Source organism: Cinclus cinclus, chromosome 19 (genome assembly GCF_963662255.1).
Source record: "Cinclus cinclus chromosome 19, bCinCin1.1, whole genome shotgun sequence".
Lineage (NCBI taxonomy): Eukaryota > Metazoa > Chordata > Aves > Passeriformes > Cinclidae > Cinclus > Cinclus cinclus.
The window spans coordinates 4545813-4567003 of record NC_085064.1 but is presented as its reverse complement, the minus strand read 5'-3'; the positions used below and the strand labels follow the sequence as shown (position 1 = coordinate 4567003).

The 21191-nt window shown below is 40.4% G+C and overlaps 1 protein-coding gene across 2 annotated transcripts in view; it reads right to left on the bottom strand.

The window, feature by feature from the left end:
• The window catches only part of MED27 (mediator complex subunit 27), an 83986-nt gene extending 66557 nt beyond the window's left edge, over positions 1 to 17429 (bottom strand). Inside the window, exons 1-2 of one of the 2 annotated variants that reach the window (XM_062505381.1) lie at positions 17221 to 17429; positions 14604 to 14748 (exon numbers count right to left, since the gene is read on the bottom strand). In XM_062505381.1, the coding sequence (XP_062361365.1) occupies positions 14604 to 14748; positions 17221 to 17426 (351 nt within the window). In that variant the 5' untranslated portion in view covers positions 17427 to 17429. The remainder of the gene's footprint in view (positions 1 to 14603; positions 14749 to 17220) is intronic. The other variant, XM_062505380.1, reaches the window with a different exon arrangement.
• Positions 17430 to 21191: the final 3762 nt, after the last annotated feature.

The following is a 21191-nucleotide window of genomic DNA, read 5'->3' as shown; positions in this document are numbered from 1 at the left end:
TGACTTTGCAAACTTCCTTTCACACAGAAGCATTCTTTTATAACCTGACAATTCCCTGAAGCCTGAAAACCTCATGAACATGTCACAGATTCTTGTTTTCAACCACTCTGAAATTCCTGCAAGAATCTTTCTAACCTACTGGTCAGGATGACATCCAACTGCAGACATGAAACTAATAACGGCATTTGTAGTACCCTTCTTAAACTACTTCTGCCCTTTACAAGATTCATTGTTTCCCTAAGTACCCTTTTAATGAAGACAAACAAACGTCAACAAGGGTTAAAAAAAATAAATAGATTTTAGCAACTTGCAAGAAAAGAAAACCAAATCATTCAGTCAAGGCATGTTTGACTTCATCAGTCACTAGGAAAACCACAAAGGACGTGCTGCTACTCCAGTGTGATCATGCAAGTCTCTGAAAACTTTCCCTGGTCCATTATTTATTTAGGAATAAAAACCCTTTCCATCTTTACCATAATAGTAGTGAACACAAGACATTAGTTTTCCAGACTTCACAGCGGCTGACAAAGCAAAACACAGACTGAATTTAGGCAGCCAGCAGAGCAAGAATCTCTGAAAAAGGGCACCTTAAATAAATGCACATTAAATGTCTCCTCAGCCCACTCAAGCAGAGCCTTCAGCCACTGCTGTATGTCCATGTCGGCTTTAAAAGCAGGTCATGGAGGCTTAGAGAAAAGCCACAGACCCTGATTTCCATCCATCTGGGAATTACTACATTTTGCAAGTTAGCACATATGAAAATGCACTAAGGACAGTACTCTCTGAGTTCATTTAGGCTCAGAGAGTTCCACTACAAATAACCTTTGTAAAACAGTTAACATGACCTACAACGGATTTTTTTGAAGGAATGTGACTCTTAAAAAGAACCATCTTTCCATGTTCTGCTAACACAACAAAACCCTTTCCATAGCCTGACCATCAGAAAATATACATTTACTAGCCACAAAAATAAAGTTACTTTGACATTTGTTTGAAGATTAGCTAAAAGTACCTGCAACTGTACTTTCTGATTCAAGACCAGCTCCCATGCCATTGAAGTCTATTCAATTTTAAACAATTTGTCCTCTGTTATTCCATGGAAGATTCACACGAGTTTATCAGTACAGGAAAAGAGCAAAACTTCATGAATAAAGTCCTATCAAATCTATATAGCAATAATATGGTTCATGAGAAAACAAACTTTAACAGTCATGTGTTTTGGTTTGTTAACCTAAATTAAATCGCTTTTCCCCCATCAACTCCTTTTTCATTTCATTTCTTTTACTTTCCAGGGAAAATGAATTTTATCTGAGCAGGTGAATATTCCATGTCCCTGCTGCTTTTAATTCATGCAACCTGCTATGGCAACACAGTTGTTTAATTTGGGCTCTTGCAAAAAATTAACAGGAAATGTATTCACCTGTGTGTGCAAATATTGTTGCCTATTACATAGAAATATGACTTTGAAATACCATATTTACAAAACAGAATATTCCAAAGCTGCCAGGCCTCTATGGACATCTGTATAACCAAGTGCAGCATAAAACAGGAGTAATGAGAAGTTCTTTTGAAGGTCCCCACACATGAAAAGTTGTTCTGTTGACTCTCTGCACCTGCACTGCTCTTTGAATGGACACAATCATCCCTGGGATGCATCAGCTCAAGCAATTGTGTGGATTATCTAACAAGACAGCCAGAGTGCAGCTCCTCTCACAGCTTTTCCTTGGAAGAGAGATTTGTTCCTTCCAAATCCATCGGGTGCAGTGAACTCCTCTCTGCTTCAGTTCTTCCAGAGGGAAAGTATTGGCTTGGAGGAAATAACAACTAAGTAGCTCCCTCATCGACAGCAGAAAGCGAGCGCATTGACTTGTGCCCTTTCTGTATTGATGCTCTGGTTGAGTAAATGAAGATGTACAGGGGAGAAGCAAAGAGCACCACAAGTGGGTATGTGACCCAGAAAAGCACAGTAGCAATTTTATATCTTCTTCAATCTTCCTGAAATGTGATTACAGTTGACCTTTAAATCTAGTAGATCAACCAATCGATTCTGCTGGAACAACCCCATGTGTGATCTAAGAGCACGCCCATGCTTAAAAAACTTCCTGTGCCTGCCTGGCATAGTCATTTCATTTCGTTGTAAAAGTTACCAAGATTTGTCTGAATTGATTTTACTTGCAAGAAAAACACACCATCAAAACTGCAGCATCAGCAGACACTAAAGGTCTTAGATTCTAGCAGGATGAATGCAATATCAATACAATTAGGATGTATCCATATGAGGTACACAAGAGGGATGGAAAGAAGATGTTTCTAATCTCACTTAATCCTAATGCAGCCCCAAGGCTGCTTTTTTAGACTGTGGGAAAAAAAATAAATACAAAGAAAGCTACAAACACTCCAAAGTATTTGCCAGGCAAAACATTGAATTTGGAACGGAAAACATATTTAACAGCTCTTTAGGAAGTAAAGCCTTAAAGCTTTCCTGTTGTGTTGGATGATAGTTTTATTTCAGCTGATAAATGATCCTTTAAAAAAAAAACAAAAAAACAACTCAAAAGAGACTTCAGAATGGTGTTTGTCCATAGTGGGCTTGGAAGAGAGGACCAGCAACACTGGGGATGCTGCTCACATGCAGCATCTCTCTTGTATTTCTTTGAGCACTCACTCTGCAGCACAACACTTATTTTGTAGTCAGATATTTTACAGATGGAAGAAGAGGCACAACAAAGAGACTTGTGAAACCTCACCCAGCAAGCTAAGGCCAGAGGAAAGTGAAGGATGGATCCCTCCAGTCCCATGGCAAACTTGGCAACGCTGCCACTCCCAAAATCCTCATCCTCCCCATCAGAAGTGTTTTGGGAAGTCCATATCACTCATGTTCCCAGAGTCAACTTCACAGTGAGTTCTTTTAAGCTGAAAGTTATTAACTTCACTCCATATTACATGCAGGGTGTCCAAAAGCAGCAGAAAAGTGGAAATGAAAGGTTAGCTGGTGCTTTATCAGGCACGAGAGAGCTTACAGACTTCATCAGCTCTGTGATCTACGAAATTTCTACAAACAGCTTTGGAAGAAGCAGCAAGCAGTGCAGCCAAACAAAAAAAAAAAAAAAGGAAAGAAAAAAAAAAAAGATGGCACTGAGCAAACTGAAAATGCTACACTGAAAATTCTGAAAATACAAGATTTGACTCCAGAGTAAAACTGAAGCAGACGGCAAAGCAGAGAACTTGTTAAGTCTGAGTGCAGAGACAACTGCAGAGAGGACTCTAAATAGAACCCAACTGAAAGCAGATGGGTAGGGCAGGGAACATTAGAATAAAAATCTAACTAATGGTAAAACACACAGGGATGTTTCTTCTCAAAAGAGAAACATATATCCACCCTCACTGAGGGATAACCTGGGAGGGAGGAGGAAGCCATTATCTTTTTAACTGCAGCTTATTTGATACAAAAGTGACATATTCTCTGAATGAGGAATTCTTTTTCTATAAAGAAAAGCCACCATCTGAAAGAACACAGAGCCCAGTAACATTGCAGTAGTTGAGAATGTCATGATTTCCATCAGAAAACTGTTTTGCAGAGATCAGGAACAGCTGTTTCAAACTGAATTAGACTAAAACTGGAAACAAGCTGTCAAAACCCAGAAAAATATATTTTATACATAAAAGAATGTATTTGATTCAGCTGTTTTATGGTGGTGGTCAGCCAAAAGAGAAATAAAGTAACATTCTGAGATCCAGACGTTGTCGCAAAAACTCTCTCATTTTAACACTCTTTATGTAGATTTATTCCTCTGAGCATTTGGAATAGGAAAAATGTCAAACAGCTCATATCACAGATTCTTGAATATTTTCAAACCATGGGCATCTTAAAACAGTTTAAAGACACCTGAGGACTCTTGCTGCTCCAGTCTACATTCTCTGCATCTTCCGTAGCAATAACAGGCTGGTTCAATAAGGAAAATACACTGAATTGATGTTGACATGAAAAGATTAAAATAATTCACTTTACCCCACCACTTGTGGGTAACAGCACATGCATCCAGCTCCTTTTTGTGCAGGTTTGCAGATCCTGGGAGGCTTTTAGTGGGTATTTTCAATATTGATTTCCACAGGAATTGCAGTTTCATATAATAAGAAGTAAATACATCTATTTTAGAATATACTGTAAAATGTCCCATCAAGATACAATTCCTTTGTGTCTAATTGCCCATGCAGTACACAGAGCACCTTTAGTACTCTGCCACTACCAGTTACAGGAGCTTAGAGAATCCAGATACAACAACCAAATTAATCAAGACTGCACTGGTTTTGAATAGAACTATTTGTTCCAAAGCACATCTCTGAACATCAAAGACCTCTGTGATTTTATTACGTGCTGTAAGATGTAGCCATTACATCCTGCTTGCCAGCCAAGTCTGAGGTAATCTTGAAAATACCCTTAGCATTTCAACATGGTCATTACTTCTCATAATGATGATTCATGCTAATTCCATCTAATAAGGATATTAGTTATTACTGTCAGCTTGTCAGCAGATGGGCTTTTGAAGAAGAGGTATCTGAGAACAAGCAAATTCATGAGCATATAAAAAAATGTACACCCCAAGAAATGCATTTTTTACTCACTAGAAGATCAGGCAATCATGCACCTGCAGCTATGTGCCATTTCTCCTCTCAGATTGTTCACCCAATCCAGATTAAGGCATTTTAACTTGAAGGCTTAAGTTTCCAGCACACTCAGCGCAACTCCAAAGCATGACTGAATGCTTCACACTAAGCCAAGAACTTCACAAAGGAGCACACAACAAGGTAACCGCTGCTCAGGATACAGAAACTTTTAATCTTTCTGTGAAAAGATCAGAAATGTCAAAGACTAGCACCTGGTAGAATCAATCATCTTGCATTAAATCTTCTTTTACTAATTCAGAGGACATATTTTTCCACATTTACCATAGCTGAAAAAGTGTCAGTGGTTAAAATATTTATTCATGTTTTTCTGTTTCTTCTGCAAGAATCATTACATTCAGGCATTTAAAATTAGATTAAATGAACTGCTATAAATGCTTGGGCTAATCTTGCATCAGCAAAGGATGTGATAACATGTCCTGATAAGTGACTTTTTTTCCAGAACTTCAGGATTTGACAGCTCTAGTAGACCTAAATGCTAGCTCATACCAAGAAAATATACCAGCAGCAAATGGAGTTGGGAAGCAGCTCTGAGCGTAACGATCATATTCTGATCTCTACTCTATTTTACTCAACCCCCAAACCAGCCCAACCAAGGCACCACTGAGATTCCAGGAGAGCCAAGACATGGTTCTGGAACTGCTCAAGAAGCCTGACAGCAGGCACAACCTACAGCTCTTACCCAGTGATGGTCCTGATGTCACGGTCTGTCATTTCTCATTCACATCCATCAGCCCTCACAGAGCCACAAAACACCACCCTTGGTGCAGGGCAGGGTTACTCTTCCCTCCCAGGAAAATAAAAATCAGCCTGCATTGACCCCAAGAGACAAGAGATTTCAAAGGTCACCACAGACCCTCTGGTTAACACACCTTCAGCATCACCTGCTCAGCATTAACTCCAGCTGAACAAAAAACTGCTGACACCTGTTTGCCAAATGCACATTTCCACAAAGCAGCAACCAGTGGCCAGAAATGCAGTTTTGATTACATGCTTACACAGTTCTTTAAACAGACTAGTCTCAATTTTATTAGCTGTTAAACCATCTCCATGTTTTGTTACCCAATTATCAATACCATGAGATCAGGATACAATGGGGAAGAACTGAGTATTATTTATATGCAATTCCAACAAATAAATCCACTGTGAACTGTCTGGGGAGGGCAACTTCAGTAACTTCAAAAGAGAACTCAAAGAAGAACACAGATGAGTACACTTCTGCATTAAAAAAACCAAATAACAGTCACAATAAAAGACCTGACAACAACAAAAGTAGAGAGCAACAGGGTGACATCATTAAATTTTCCATTTTATTTGATTTCCTCCAGAAGCTACAAAGAAATCTTTTCCATATGAAGAATACCCGTGGGATGCTTATCACCTGCATCAGTTATTTTATATTAGTATTCATATTCCTTGAATGCCCTTCATATGAAGGTCAGCAAGTACTTTAAAAACATCTTTAATTTGCCTCAAAGCAAGTGAGAAAGGACACTGAGTGCCTGAAAACATTCTTTGTGTTTTTATGGTGGCACCATCCATGAGATGGTCAGGCTTTATCACCAGCAGGGTCAGTCTGAGCCGTGGACAGCTGAGGCAGCAGGAGGAGTGGAAATTCAAAGGAATGCTGGGTCTGTGGCTTTCTCACAAGGCTGCTCTCGCTCTGCAGTCCTGCATATTCATCAATTAATCCCCAGACAACACGGATTTCCAGTTACACTTTGCTGTATTCCTCAGATTCTCAAAGCAAAGCCTTTTGTGCTGCTCTGATGGCTGTACCATGAGTTACCCAGGCCACGTTTCTGTGTCTGCGCCTGGCTCAGCTGCACTCAAACTCAGTACAAAGGAAGGAGTTTTTATTTGGTTTGATGACCACGTTACACAAGTTAAAAAGGGAAAGTCATCACTGCCTTACCAATTACATATTTTAGCCATCCAGTATTAATTGTATGAGGAGTGCTTGCAGAGAGAAAGAAGGAGTTAGAGGAGGAAGAACCAGGAATGGGCAGAAGTGTTTTGGTTAAAACAGAGCCACATCAATCATTTCCATCCTGAAATAGGCTAACAGCTAGGACATTAATACTTATCAAAGAAACAGGGAAAGAAACCCACTCATTAGCAAATAAAGGTGTTGCAAAGCATTAAATAATTCCCACCAGCTGACAAGAGGGCTGTGATTTATTATAGTGTGTTATTGATAGATCACTTCCCATAATTAGGAAAAGTGAGACTGGTACTGCTTACAGCATTATTTTGATCAGAGCCTTGAAAAATACTGTTGAATAACGACAAACACTAGGCATAACAATAGAAAACCACCATATCGTTGCTCTCAGGCTGTTTCAGATTTGAAACAAAATATTCTAAAAAAAAAAAATCAGTAATAAAAGCAATTCTGTTTGGATACAACCTTACTTCACAACAGCATCCTGGTGTGAATTATTACTATGATAACTCTGAGAGGATCACAGATACAAAACACTCAAACTATGCAGCAAAAATAAGTCAGAACAAAGGCTAATTATTTCTCATTTTTAAGCAACAAGTTACTCCTCGTAACTCTCCTCTTCTTGAAGTAACAGAGTAACCTCAGTCTAATAAAATGTCAAATAAATTCAACTAACTTCTCTACTAGCACAAGTCAGCATATGCAGGAAATTCTCACCTGCCATGATAATTTTCCACAGTGCAAGGAAAATCACACTGGCAATTTTCATTTCCTTTCATTCATATTATCAGGTGTCAAAACCACTTTTATAGCTATAATATAACAGTAAAATAGTTACAATAGCCCTGGCTTGGACTTTTGTTGGAAACCAACATAAAAATAATCAAAGGCAAAGAAACAAAGAGCCCAAGAGCTGAAGATTCCAGGGATTCAGAGCTGAGGAGGGAAGATGCATTTCCAAAGAGAAGACATAACTGATGTTACCCATCTCTAATGCCCCAGACACTGCTTTAGGCAGGATCTCCAGGGAAAATAAACCCTGGCTAACAAGCAGTAGCTGGTGATTCTGCCTTTACTGTAGCCACTATTATAAGCTTCTTTGTTCTCCTTATGGTTTTCTCCATTTTCCCACTCTCACTATATTCACTTTCTTTTTTTAAACTATCATTGCAGAGTTCAAAGGACCCTCAGGAAAACTTCATATCCCACCTTTTTTCTTCTCCAGTAAAACACACGTGGATAATTGAAATTACATTTTGGTACAAGCACTTTCTTCCTCATCACAGCTTCTGCAGTGCTCTTCCACCCCATCATTATAATATCAAAGATAATTTCCACACTACCTGAATTGGCCATCCCTGCAATGGCTGGTCACTAAAATCAACCCTGCATTAAGAGAAGTCAGTGTTCCCCAGGCAGACAACTGAGCAGTAATGAATTCGTTCACCATTTAGAAGCAGAGAGGTAACCACCTGTTTACCAGTCATATTAAAAATTTTTTAAAAATTTAAAAAAGGGAAAAACCAGAACTTTAACGCAATTCTGAACAGCAAGGGCATTTCACCAGATATTTGCCCAAAATCACACAGAATTAAAAGCCCATAAAGGGCATTTTTCCAGACTGCCAGGCAAACAACATTAGTCACTAGCTATATAATACTTGGCACCTACAAAACATTTCTGTCCAAAGAACCCAATGCACTTGAGACACATTTAGACTGGAAACTCTCCCAAGAAGTAGGTTAAGTGATATTATCCTCTTTCATCTGCACGAAAAATGAGGCACAGTAAAAATTTGTGCGTCCTGTTCAAGGTTACAACAATTAGTAAGAAAAAGCAGGAATAGAATCCAAGTGGCCCAGCTCCTATTTTGTGTCCAGTGTACCAAACCCACCAGTGTGTGCCATTCATTTCTCCAGTGACAGGAATATAAATTCCTGTGGCTGATCTGGAGGAAAGGAGCCCACAGCTGAAGTCCCCAATGCAGCTCCCTCTAGGAAGCTTTGATTTTGCTCTTACAAATCACATTCCACAGGACTCTGTGGATCTCCATGAAACAGGATGTCACAATATTGTAATATTTTTGTGTTTTTGTAGGAAAAAAAATCCTGAGAGGACAACATTTTGGTCACCTGCCTGAATTCCCAAGAAGTGCCAACACAATAATCCAGTTACATCGTCCATGCTACTGTAAAGCAACAATAAATTCACAATGTTTGAGCATACTCAAAATTCAAAATTAATGTTCCTTAGAATTAACATGTCCTTTTGCAATCAAGATGAAGTGATTTTTTTCCTGTTCTGCAGTGTTTCTCTACTATCATGGTTAACATTTAATGTCATTTACTGTCATTAAACTCAGTATTTGTGTCTAATCAATACTAAGCTACCAAGTGCAGCTGTAACAAGTCTGGTCTTTCTCTACATGCTCTATTGATTTCTCTTTTTTTGAGCTCTACAATAAACACAATTTATACAAATAATTTATCAAGGAACATATCAAAATAATTTAATAAACAAAATCTATCTATACCTTTTCTCCTCAGTCATGTGACAGAAAATCATTTTAACTCATTAATGGTAATCTTAACAGTTCGATTTTAAATTTATGTAAAAACAAGAGGAAGCTATGAAGCAACAAATTTAAATCCAAATATTTTTTAGCCTATTTCCACATGTAAATCAACAGTAATTTTTTTTCATTTTGTATTTCCCAGCATATTACTTTCAAATAAATTTATGACAACTCCTGTCCAGCTTTGTTCACTTAGAAAACTTACCATGCAAAAATACTGTAAAGTTTATCCAAGTTGCCAAAATAATCTTTTCCCAGAGAAGCAAATTAAATAACATTATATAAATCCTACTTCCCCAAAAAGTTACAAAGTCATAAAAACTGATTTTTTGCTTCCTGCTTGAAGCAGTAGAAAACAGCCTTCCCAAACACATGGTTATCATGTTTTGTAAGAGCATCTCATGAAGATAAAACAATACCACCACCCCTCACACACACCTACACACCTGGGTTCAAGAAGAGTTGGAACTGGAGTAAAGCACAGGGATAAATGCAACTCTGAAAACAGCAGGGGATACAACACTGCACTTCAGTGAAGTTAAAAAACAAGAAAAAAAATTTAAAATATCATCACCTGTTCAACAATACAATTACTCTCGATTTCCCCACTTCTACTGCTGTTAACAGAATTATTTGAATGTCTGAACACAAACCCTTCACTGCAAAGGAAGGGGGAGAAGGAAAGATGACTTGCAGAAGACTATTTTTACTTGGGCAAGTGAACTCAGCTGATGCTGCTGTCACTCAGCAATGAAGGGGAGACTGAGCTTGCTGTTCTCCAACAAACACAGCATTCCTTCACTGGCTGAAAGTAATTCTGGAGCATTGGTTTGAGAGTTGATCCATTCTGCACACACCCTTCACCTAAACAACAAACAAGCAAAAATCCTCTACAGTGATTAAAGATCAAGTGGGGCACAAACTACTTAACAGCATCCCTGCAAGAGAGGGGAAACCTGCCAAAAATAGCATTTTCCTTGCTCAGTGGACACAAAATACACTGTTTTCTGTTCCACTGAGCCAGTGGAAACTCCTCAACAGGCACTGCCTCAGGCATCCACAGGGCGAGGGCATGCAACACTTCACCAAGGGCAACGGCTGAGCAAGCACCCACTGCAGGCACAAATAACCTCACTGGAGCTGCACATGGAAACCCAACGTTTATAGCACTACAAGAATGAGCTGACACTCCTGGATTCCAAAAACCTGCACCTGCTCTGCCCACCAGCATTACTCTATCACTGAATCAAGTGACCACACCACCACAAGCTTCATTAAATATTTCGTGAGTGGGGAAGTATGATATTGGATTAATGACAGCACAAACAAGTATTTTCTCCCTCTACAAAGCCTCCTTGTCACCCAGTATTGAGAACAAATCTTGAGAAGCAGGCAGTTGTTTAGTAAAGGAAGCTGATATTCCAAAGTTGGTGGTCTCATCTCCTGTAGGAAACAAGCAGCACTGGGAGTAGGGAAGGGTGGCACAAGGGCACTGACCTAGAAGCATCCTGAAGAGCAAGAAAAGAGAGTTCTTGCAGCATCTACCACAAACCTGAGGTCACATCTCTTAAAAAAAAATAATCAAAACTTAATCAGTATTTCAGTCTAGAAAAGTGACTTTCAAGAATTCCTTTAATCTAAACTTAGCTGATGCCTCCTGCTCTGTGGTGATTCCCCCTGAATTCTGAGATAATGCAAGAAGCAGGCAGCTGGTAATGAGGGCTAAGGCACAGCCTGTGCAGACCCAGCCCTGACTGCTGCAGGCAGCACCAGGCCATACACACACCAACCAGGAGCCCTCCTAGCTGCTGCTGTCATCTCAGATTTCACCTGCTCACACACAGCAGTATATTGCAAAAAAAAAAAAAAAAATCAACTGCCAAGATGTACCTAACTACTGAACCCAAAATTCAACTTCAGTGACTCAACAGAGACAGTCCATGAGAACTACTGCTATCTACAAACATCCCATCTTACCCATAATACTCTCTCTGCATTAACCTTGCAATGATAGCTCATTTTTAACTTATCTAATATTGTATCTTCAGTATTACATTAGAGGGGACATACGGATCCTTCTGGGAAACAGCACTTCAATTGTAATAAAGATAACCTCTTTTCTTAAATAAAATTGAAAAGGAGGGGAAAAGAAATGTATCAACTAGACCTAAATACTGTTCCATGGCTACTACTCGTCTCCATGCACCCCACAGGCAGCTAAATAATTCACTTCCATGATTTCTACAGATACAGAAGATAAGTTAAAGCAAAGAAGACTGATCACTTAGCTGCTACTTGCAATAAAATAAGCTTCCTGTGCTTTTCAGCTGTGGCTTGGTGAGAGCTGTTAAACACCTGAAAAAGGAAAGTTCCTTTACAGCTGTGTGTGTATGCAATTAATGCATTTGACAAGCTGTTGTGTTCCCAAACAGCTGCTTCCATTACACAGACAACTTTACCATCTGCAAAACTATTGGATAAACTACAGTAAGTAAATATCAGGAGAGCAGGTGCTCATAAATAACAAGCACTGCCAAGATAACACACTTCTGTAAGGGAAGTTTTCATTCTTCCCACTGGACTTCTTACTCCTGAAGGAGGTAAACTTAATATTAGAAATGGAGGAACCACTGCTGTGACTCACAGGAGCAGTAAAAAAGGGTCAGGGCAAGTATCTGTGAAATCACAATTAAATGCAACTCATCTCCACCGCACTCAGCCAAAAGGGTCAGCAAATTTGCACCTGAAAGTGGGTCTTCTCCAAATACATAACAAGCACAGCTACAAGTATTAATTATGGTAAACAAATCAAGCCAGTAAGTGTCAGCTTAGTCTCATCTCCTAGGTCAACACTCATATCTTAAACACAGCACTTTTCCATTTATGTCTGTGACTATGATCTTCATTTCACATCCACCACTGCTACCTAACCCAAAAACTTATCCATGAATCCAAGACCAGAACAAAATCAGGCATTTGCTGGACCCAACATCAAAACAAAGCTGCCAAGAGAAAGAAACAGCTATTCTAACATCCAGTATCTCAGGAATCACAGGACAGTGCTTTGATATACTGAATACTAATTTGCTTCTCATAGCTAGCCCAGTTATTACCAACCTTACTTATTATTGTCCTAAAAGCGACTTTTAACAGTCTCCTCATGTCTTAAAAAGAAGCAGAGTGTATTGAGACATGCAGCACAGCCTGTGCACTCATTTTCCTTGTATTTGGTGAATGTTCTTTTGGAATGGCACCACAGCCCCAGAAGTCTCCTCCCCTGGCAGCCATGGGGCTGTTCATGCCATCAGTAATGCATGAACAATCAAAGGCAGAGGAAAATGCCCTTATCTCAGCTCATCAAAAATACAAGCAGGCAAGCCACAAAGGGGTCACAAATTAAAAATTAAATGCAGGCAGACCTAAAGTGTATTGACAGACCATCACTTTGAAACCATCCCCACGAAGCAGCTGGAAACAAGAGACACATAATAAGAAACTAAGGCAGCCAGAAGAAGTAATAAAAAAACTCTTATTCCAGAAGTGTATTTAGCAATGAAGAATTAAGCAGGAACAGAATGATCTGTGCTGGTAAAGCCAGCAGCTCACACCCTCACACAGGCAATACATTTCCTGCAACTTAGCCAGTGTTTTTCTTTTATCTCTGCTGTCTCTGACTTCTGCTTCACAGCTAAAGTAATAGGTGATGTTTTTCTCCTGCAACTTTTCATTGTGAATATGAGTGCACAGGATGCTAAAACTTTCAGCTTCCTGAAGTCAGAATCCAGGATTACAAAAAATTGCTCTTCAAAGCTCCATAACACTCTAAGTTAATAAAAAGCTACATTAGAACAGCTCTATAAAGCTATTTCATTACTGCCTGAGTTTACTCTGATAATGACCTAAAGAAGTAATTAAATCCCTGAAGACTTAACTGCCTCACAAGTTTATAAGTTTTCCTACCTTTACTTTTGCTGAAAGTAGGAAATCAGTTATTTTTTTCTTCAGTGCCAATAATCTTCTGCTAACAGCAAGAAACACAAGCAAACATGACGTATTTTCTCAACTGCTGAATCTCCCCTTAAAAATCTTTCCTGGCCCCCATTTTCCAATCCTACCAAATTTCTCTCAATGCCAAATTATGTTGATTTTAAAAAACATTAACATGTATTTGTATTCTGACCCATTACCATACAAATATTACTGTGCTACTCATACAAACATTATTGCAGTATCCTACCTTAAATCTGAATAATATTAGAATGGTTGGCTTAATGTATAACAAGAATTTGCCTACAAAGTATTTGTGTACTCTCAAAGTCTTCCTGGCTCATGTATCATAATAAATAATTTAAAGTGAACTGTTTCTTTCAATGCTCTAAATATTTTCAGATTTATTATTCCTGCTTACTCCTGCTGTCTTGCATAAGGGTATTAAAAGCTACAACTCCGGACACACTTGCTACTAATAATTACTGTAACAGAAATTAATCCATCTTTTATATTTCTTAACAGCTTACAGTATTTCAAACATAATTTTAAGAAAGCTTTTCAATACTTACTCATTTTAATACTTCTATAAAAAGTAATAGGCATACTCAAAAAAATCAGGATGGTAACAGGCAACCTGAAACATAACAGTGCTCAGAGGCCAGCAATAATTGCAATGCCACATTTATTTATTTACAAAAATCAGGTGAGGTAAGGAGTATTTTTGACCCACAAATAGATTGTTCAGAATAGAAGAGGAAACATACCTATCCAAATCCTACATATATTCAGCATACAGGTTTATGAAACTGAGTTATGCTGTTGAAAAAGAAGTTTCTTTTTTAATGTAAAAGACAGCATTAATATTATCTATTTTTTCCTTTTACACTACTTAAAATTCAATGCTATATATATGATATGAAAACAGGAGGGAATGTCAAAGCTGCTGAATACAAATCTGCTTTTGAGACCATGGGAAGAAAATAGTAGAGCAAGGGCTTCAAGATTTCTATGATGACAACTTCCCTACAGGACTTTTTCCTACACATAGTCTGGAGGTGACATAAGATGTTGATTATCTGTTCTATAATCCCAGTACAGTGTTTACTGCCAGATGCAAGGACACAACATACTTTTAATTTTTATTTACATAAGATGCTAAATGTGAAAATGCTTGGGAGTTAATACCCCCTTTGAGAACAAGGGCATGCCTTGGTATCACAGAAAAATCTCCTCTTAATTAAAACACCATTTTATCCTTAAAAGTACATTTAGGTATGTACTATGCTCCTCAATTAAAAAAAAATAGTCAGCCCTTTTGACCACCCCAAGCACTCAGAAGTCTGCTGTATGGCTAATCCAACATGCAATGGGAATTCACAACTAAATCACAAGGATGTATTTTGTTACCTTGTTTGACCATTTGTAGGCTTGGAGAAGTTGGCTGTAGAGGGGGGTTTTGTCCTGCACGGGGTCCAGGCTCAGGAGCCCACTGTTGTGCAGGGGGTGGTTCTCTGAGGGTTTCCCAACCAGGTTGCTCAGACGCTCCAGTTCCCTGGGAGAAAGCAGAAGGGAATTTTTGGAGTCAGATCTGGGAATCACAGTTGTGCAATCCTCCAGGGACAGCAGCGTGCACCAACTCTACTTTAGCAGCTACATGAGTTTTAACTACGTCCCAAATTTGATTTTAAACATAATCCCTCTTATCACCCAAACAATTTGAAGCAGTCTGTTGGTTGTTTAGCTCAGTTCTTCTTCAGAGACAAAGTACAAGTCAAGAGGCTTTGAAAACAAAACCTGGAAAGAGTCAGACTATGGCAGGTCCTATTCACAGCCCGGGGCACCTCCTGAGCAAAGCAGCCCCTCAGAAACCACAAAATTCTGACTTCAGCACTGCGTGCAATACTAGAAGTAATTTTTAAACCACCAAGCAAGCAGATGCCTCATCATTTCATTAGAGAACTCCAAATTAACATTGCCCTCACACAAATATACTCAAGAACTGGCATTAGTCGTAAGCCAGGAGACAATCCTGCTAAGGCTGTGATTACTCTAATCAAGTATCTGCCTTCCAAGTTCTCAGGACAAGGGAAGATCTTCTGATTTTCCTGAGTAATTTGTGTATCTGTAGTGTAAAATCCTCAACTGAAGCATAATAAGCACCATTTTCCCATGAAAAAAATCCCTCACTGTGAAATGATCCATCATTGCTTCATATCTCATTTGTCAAACACAACATTTAATCATAACAAAAGTTAAGCAATTTTTCAAACTTGCATTAATCAACTGTAGAAGAAAGACTGGCCACTTTGCAGAGATATAAAAAGCAGTTTTTCAAGTGATAAGACTAATCAAGTGCTTCTCCTTCTGACGGCCAGTGCTACACCCAAGCCTGAACTTCAGAACCTCCACTAAATTAAATGCAGCACTCAAAAGGCAGCTTACGAAAACATCTGTAAAGAAAAATCCAAAATATCTCAATTTACATTTAAGAAAGATTACAAAAATAAACTCCAAACGATCAGGGAACTGACAGTAAAAAGACTTCCAGACTTCACTAGCACAAAATTCTCCTTTATTAATCATCATTCCTTGAAGGTTCCATGGCCTACATCTTTCCAAGCCTCTGGTGCTGCGAACACTTACACATCTGCTTAATACTCCTTGACAAAAAGAATACAATAAAACATAATAACTGAGGATTTGCTTAACAGAGATACAAGTCAATATTTTCACTACAAGGAAGTCCAGTGGTAGTATTAACTTCAGCACACCTTGGAGTATTCCCTGGCTACTTGAATAGGCCAGTTCATGGAACACCCTGAGTGGGAAGGGAGCAACAAGGATCCAAGCCCAGCTCCTGAGTTGTTGTCTATTATTGCCTGGGAATGAGATTTTTAGGGTTATACCTGATTGCTCTTTAGGAGGCCCCAGAGCCAAGCAAGAAGGAACCAAAGGAACAATCCAGCTCCCATAGAGGGAACTGTGAGGCCTCCTCAGCTTGAAAACTAAAAGCCAAAGGGATAGTGGATGATGCTGGGTGCAGCATCTTTCATGAGAAGGGGTATCCACCACCTTTCCCAACAGAAGGGAAGTGGGTAATAAATCGTATTACCATGATCACACCAAAACTTAGCAAGACCTTTTAATCAACAAGAAATTCTTCTACACAAGACCCTGAAGCAGAAGATGTTCTGGGAAGGGGTGGTTAAGTACCTGTGGACACCTCCCTGGACAGTTCTGATGGCTCCCAGGAGGACAGAGCCAAAATCAGCAACCCAGTGGTGGGATCAACACAGACAACCATTGAGTAAGTTAGGTTGGAAAACACCTTTATCATCATTAAGTCCAACCACAAACCTCACCTTGCCAAGTCCACCACTAAACCACGTCCATAAGTGTACACTAAGTACTCAGTTCCTGTGTCTGTGTAGGGCTTTCCAATTTAAATACACAAAACTGCTGAATGAAACTGTGTGCCAGCCTCTCTCTTCTGCCCATAACTTTCCTCCGTATCTTCAGCCTCAGGTCTGTCTCTACTTACACAAAACACACCTGCTGGTACTAAGCAACTACACTTACCTGGGATAACTTTCCAGCCTGGCAAGTTTTGGTAATAAAAGGATGATTCTTGACCCCTCTAGATGCTACTGAATAGCCTGCGCCTAGGAAGCGTTTGAATTTTTAACAAAAACCTTTGAAATACAGAGGTATATCTCCCTGTGGCCAAACACCTTCACCTTGTCAGTGCAAACCCACCGACAGTTCCTTCGTGAAAACAAAACGAGACCAAAAGCCAGGTCAGTATTATGAGCACGTTCAACCCTCTGGAGATTGTGGAGCAGAACACCACGAAGGGGTAACGCGCAGGGTGCTGGGGAGGGGGAGGTGGGGAACAAAACGGAGCGTTTTCACATTTATTTCCCTGAAACCTTCCCCTGGAGTGAAAACGGCCCGGCCCCGCCGGGGCTGAGAGGAGCCAGGACAGCCCGGGACCCCCTCCCTGCCCGCCGGGGCCGCTGCTCACCCCAGGTCTCGGCTGACGGAGTGCAGGCTCTCCTGGAAGGCGGCCACGAAGCCCTTCTCGCGGCCCTCCAGGGTCTCCTTGTTGCGCATCCCATCCTTGAGGCAGTCGAAGACCCTGGTGACGCTGGAGCGCAGCGCCTGGATGGCGGCGATGGCCTGGGAAAACGCCTCCAGGTTCACACCGGGGCTCAGCGCCCCGTCCGCCATCTTGGCCGGCCCCGCCGGCCGCGGCGCGGTGCACGCTGGGAAATGTAGTCCCGGCCCGTGTGGGGCCTGTAGTCCCGGCCCGTGTGGGGCCTGTTGATCGCCGCGGAGCGATTTTTGAAAAACTTTTGTGATAATTGATAAAAGATTCGTGTTAATCGTAAAAGTATTGGGGTTTGTATAAACCAGAATACTAAGGTCTGAAGTGAAGCATGGACATTAGATAGAGGAAAATATATTATTGAATCATTCTGTTTTAAATCCCCCTGTTATGAATATTATGTTTTCTAAATAAGACTTTCCCATAGTCTGATAGATTTTGCAAAGTCAGACTTCCTGCCTTCATTTGATCAATGCTGCCTATTACAAAGACCAGACTTCCTGATTTTTGCTGTTTTTATCTACCAAGACCAGATGGTTATCTATAAGACTGACTATTGCCCAAAGACTTTATGGATGTTTATTCACCACCACTGTTTACCTGGCAAAGTTAAAAATTACGAGAGCCCATCCTATAAAAAGGAGCCGCAAACCAAGGTTGGATGGAGCGTGGAGTGGGCCGTGACCCCTCACGTTCCCCAGTGCTGTTCGCGCCGTCTTTATCAAATAAAGCAATCTCAATTTTGCTAAATATCGAGACTTACTGTTTCTTATCTATAACACGTTTATCTTCCTTTCCACTTACGTCAACAATCACGGAGTCAGGGAGGTTGGAAGAGACCTGTGAAATCATGGGATTAGCTCAGTTGGACTGAGCGTGGTGTTAGTAATGGTTAGTAATGTTGTGGGTTCATGTGTGAGTTATTTACTTGATGATCCTTGTGTGTGTCCCTTTCAGCTCGGAATGTTCTGCGAATCTCCGAATCGATTCTAACCATCCACCCAGTACTACTACTGTAACTCCTAAACCACATTGCTCAGTGCCATATCCAGATGCCTGGAATCACAAAATCACAGAGTCATGGAATCACAGAATATCCTGAGTTGGAAGGGACCCAAGGATCATCAAGTCCAGCCCCTGTCCCTGCACGGACACTCCAACAATCCCACCATGTCCTCTATTATCCAAACACTCCTGGAGCTCTGACAGCCTTGGCGCTCTGCCCATTTCCTAGGGAGACTGGGCAGTGCCCACCACCCTCTGGGGGAAGAACCTTTTCCAAAATCCAGTCTAAATCTCCCCTGACACAGCTCCTTATCATTCCTTCAGGTCCTGTCACTGGTCACCAGAGAGAAGCAATAAGCGCCTGCACCTCCATTTCCTCTCTTGTAGAAGCAGCAGACCACAGTGAGGTATTTGCAGGGTTTGTTCTCTCCCTTGGATGTTCTGTGCATCTATAGGGTATTTCCCAGCACAGAAACAGAAATAAAACCATTTGGAATGGGAAGCACCGAGCTTGATGCAGGCAAGAGCACTTCCCATCATCCTGATGCTCCTGGGGACACTGGAGATGTGCTGATCCCATGTTATAGTTCATGTCTTAGTGATGGAGCCACCTGGTGCAGTGAAAGGTGTCCCTGTCCATGGCAGGGGGTGAAATGAGATGACCTGTAAGGCCACTTCTAACCCAAACCTGTAGTTCTGTGTTTCTGTATTTCAGTTGTGATGACCACTGAGATGAGGCCCTCATTACCCAACCTTTACAAAACACTGCAAAGTTCAGAAGTGCTTTCACAGCACTAAACAGTACTGGTTTAATTTTGTAGGAGCAGCTTATGTTTCCTATTCCACTGCCAGCTCTTTTCACCCTCAGAGTGCAGCTAAAATAAATAGAGCTAAAGTAAATGAAGCACTGCATAGGCCAATAGTCGCTCTGCACGGAGTAAACTGCAGCACAGGGATGGGTCTTTTGTTTTCTCGGCTTCTAAAGTAAATAACAACCCCTTTCATAAAGGTATTAATTAAAATTCAGTAAGCAAAATCTGCACAGATCCTTTAGCCATGGGTGATCTTTTTTTTTATGTAAAATGGAAATGAATACGACAAGGAACAGTCGAGGTGTCAGTGGCCAAGTGAAGCGGAGCTTCGCCCTCCACTCAGTGACATTTTTCTGTCAAGTGATGGATTCTGAAAATTGTATCTAATCAATTAAATGTTCTCAGAACACCATGCGAGATATTGGAAAGTGAAACCCTATTACTTAGCATGAAGAATGAGAAAACGAAAGGGCTGTGGTTCCTCTTCTCTTGAGCTTAGGGATGCTGTTCTATCCGAGCACTGGGGTAAAGCAAACCTGGAAGCAATATAGGCTGAAGCAATGGAGTTCAGCCTACACAGCCAGTGAAATACACAGCAGTGTGCTTCAAAGAATCAGCAACAGACTGAGCACACTTAGTGGGGCAAATAGAAACAAGGTAGGAATGGTTCTTTGAGTTTAAAAATACCGAACCAAAGAAAAGCAGCCAGAGGCAGAAAGGACAGGGCTATCTCAGCCAGACTGGCAACCTAAACTGTTTATAGATCTGTAATGCTAGTTATTTTAAACATAAAATACCTTTCTTTTGATTAAAATGGATTGGTCAAGAAGGCACTGTGTTGTAAGGGAATACTTGCAGGCTGAGAGATCATTCCTACATGACATTATTTTTTTTTTCTTCCCACTACAAAGTTCACTCTCAGTGCAAATTGTAGATGTCTGTAACTTATTTTATGTGTTATCACTTGGAAATGGATTATTCTTTTCCATTTAATAGTTACTATTTTAAAACATATTGTTTACATGTCAATATTGCACTTATTTTCATTATCTCCAAGACCCCTGTCATTGTGGTGCCCAAATGCAAGAAGTTCTGATTTCACATCCTACCTGGAACAGTAAAAAAGATTTGACAGTTGTTTTACTATTTTTAAACAAATTACAAAACAGTGGCCTAAAAACAAACCCATAAATATATACGGAACCATTTGGAACTTGCCCCTGTAGAACAAAGTGCACCACACAGCCTTGCCTTAGGAACTCAAAGGAGGGCATTCACAATTTTTTGCTCCAGGGATCTGCTTTTTCTTGCATAAATGAGGAGCCAAGTCCTCCTGAACAGACAACAGGCAATTCAGAGCACTCAGAGCTCCACTGGCTCCGTGGGGAGTTAAGGCAGGCGATGCTTCAACACCTACAGATAATGGCTGAGGAAGAGAGCAGGAGTTCCTTTTTCTCTTGTTATTCCTCCTCCTGTTTTGCCACATCTAGAAGGAAAAGGCTGCATCATTTTGTGTGCTCATTTGTAGGGCATTGCCATGTCGGTATTGCTTGTTTCTTTTAAGCAAAATTCCTTAACTGGCAGCTTGCCCAAGCCAAGGCAGTATGTTCACTTTATCTTCATTATAGGTGCACTGTAAGGGGGCATTATGGAGAGAAAATATGTGGAACTGGGATGTCTCCAAGGTACTGATAAAAATCTTCTTGCCTTAAAATCATTAATAAAACATAAAAGCAGGAATCCAGCTGATGTTCGGACCATCCAAAAATCTTATTGTCTGACAGCTGTTGAGTGGGCTCCTGCAAAATTATCTAAGTGGCTGGATATGTGCAGGTTTCCACACCTGAGCCAGCAGCAGAATTGCTATCTTTTATCCTCTCCACCAGAAGTTCAAGGACCTGGTGATGTCCCACAAGGGGAAAAAAAAAAAAAATAAAATCACATTTAAAGCATAGGGGGTATATCCACACGGCACAACTCGGTGTCATGTGGAGAGGTGCAAACAGCAGCCCCGCTCCCTTAGTGCAGCAGCATCCTGCCCACACTAATTAACCCTGTGTCTCAGCCTGG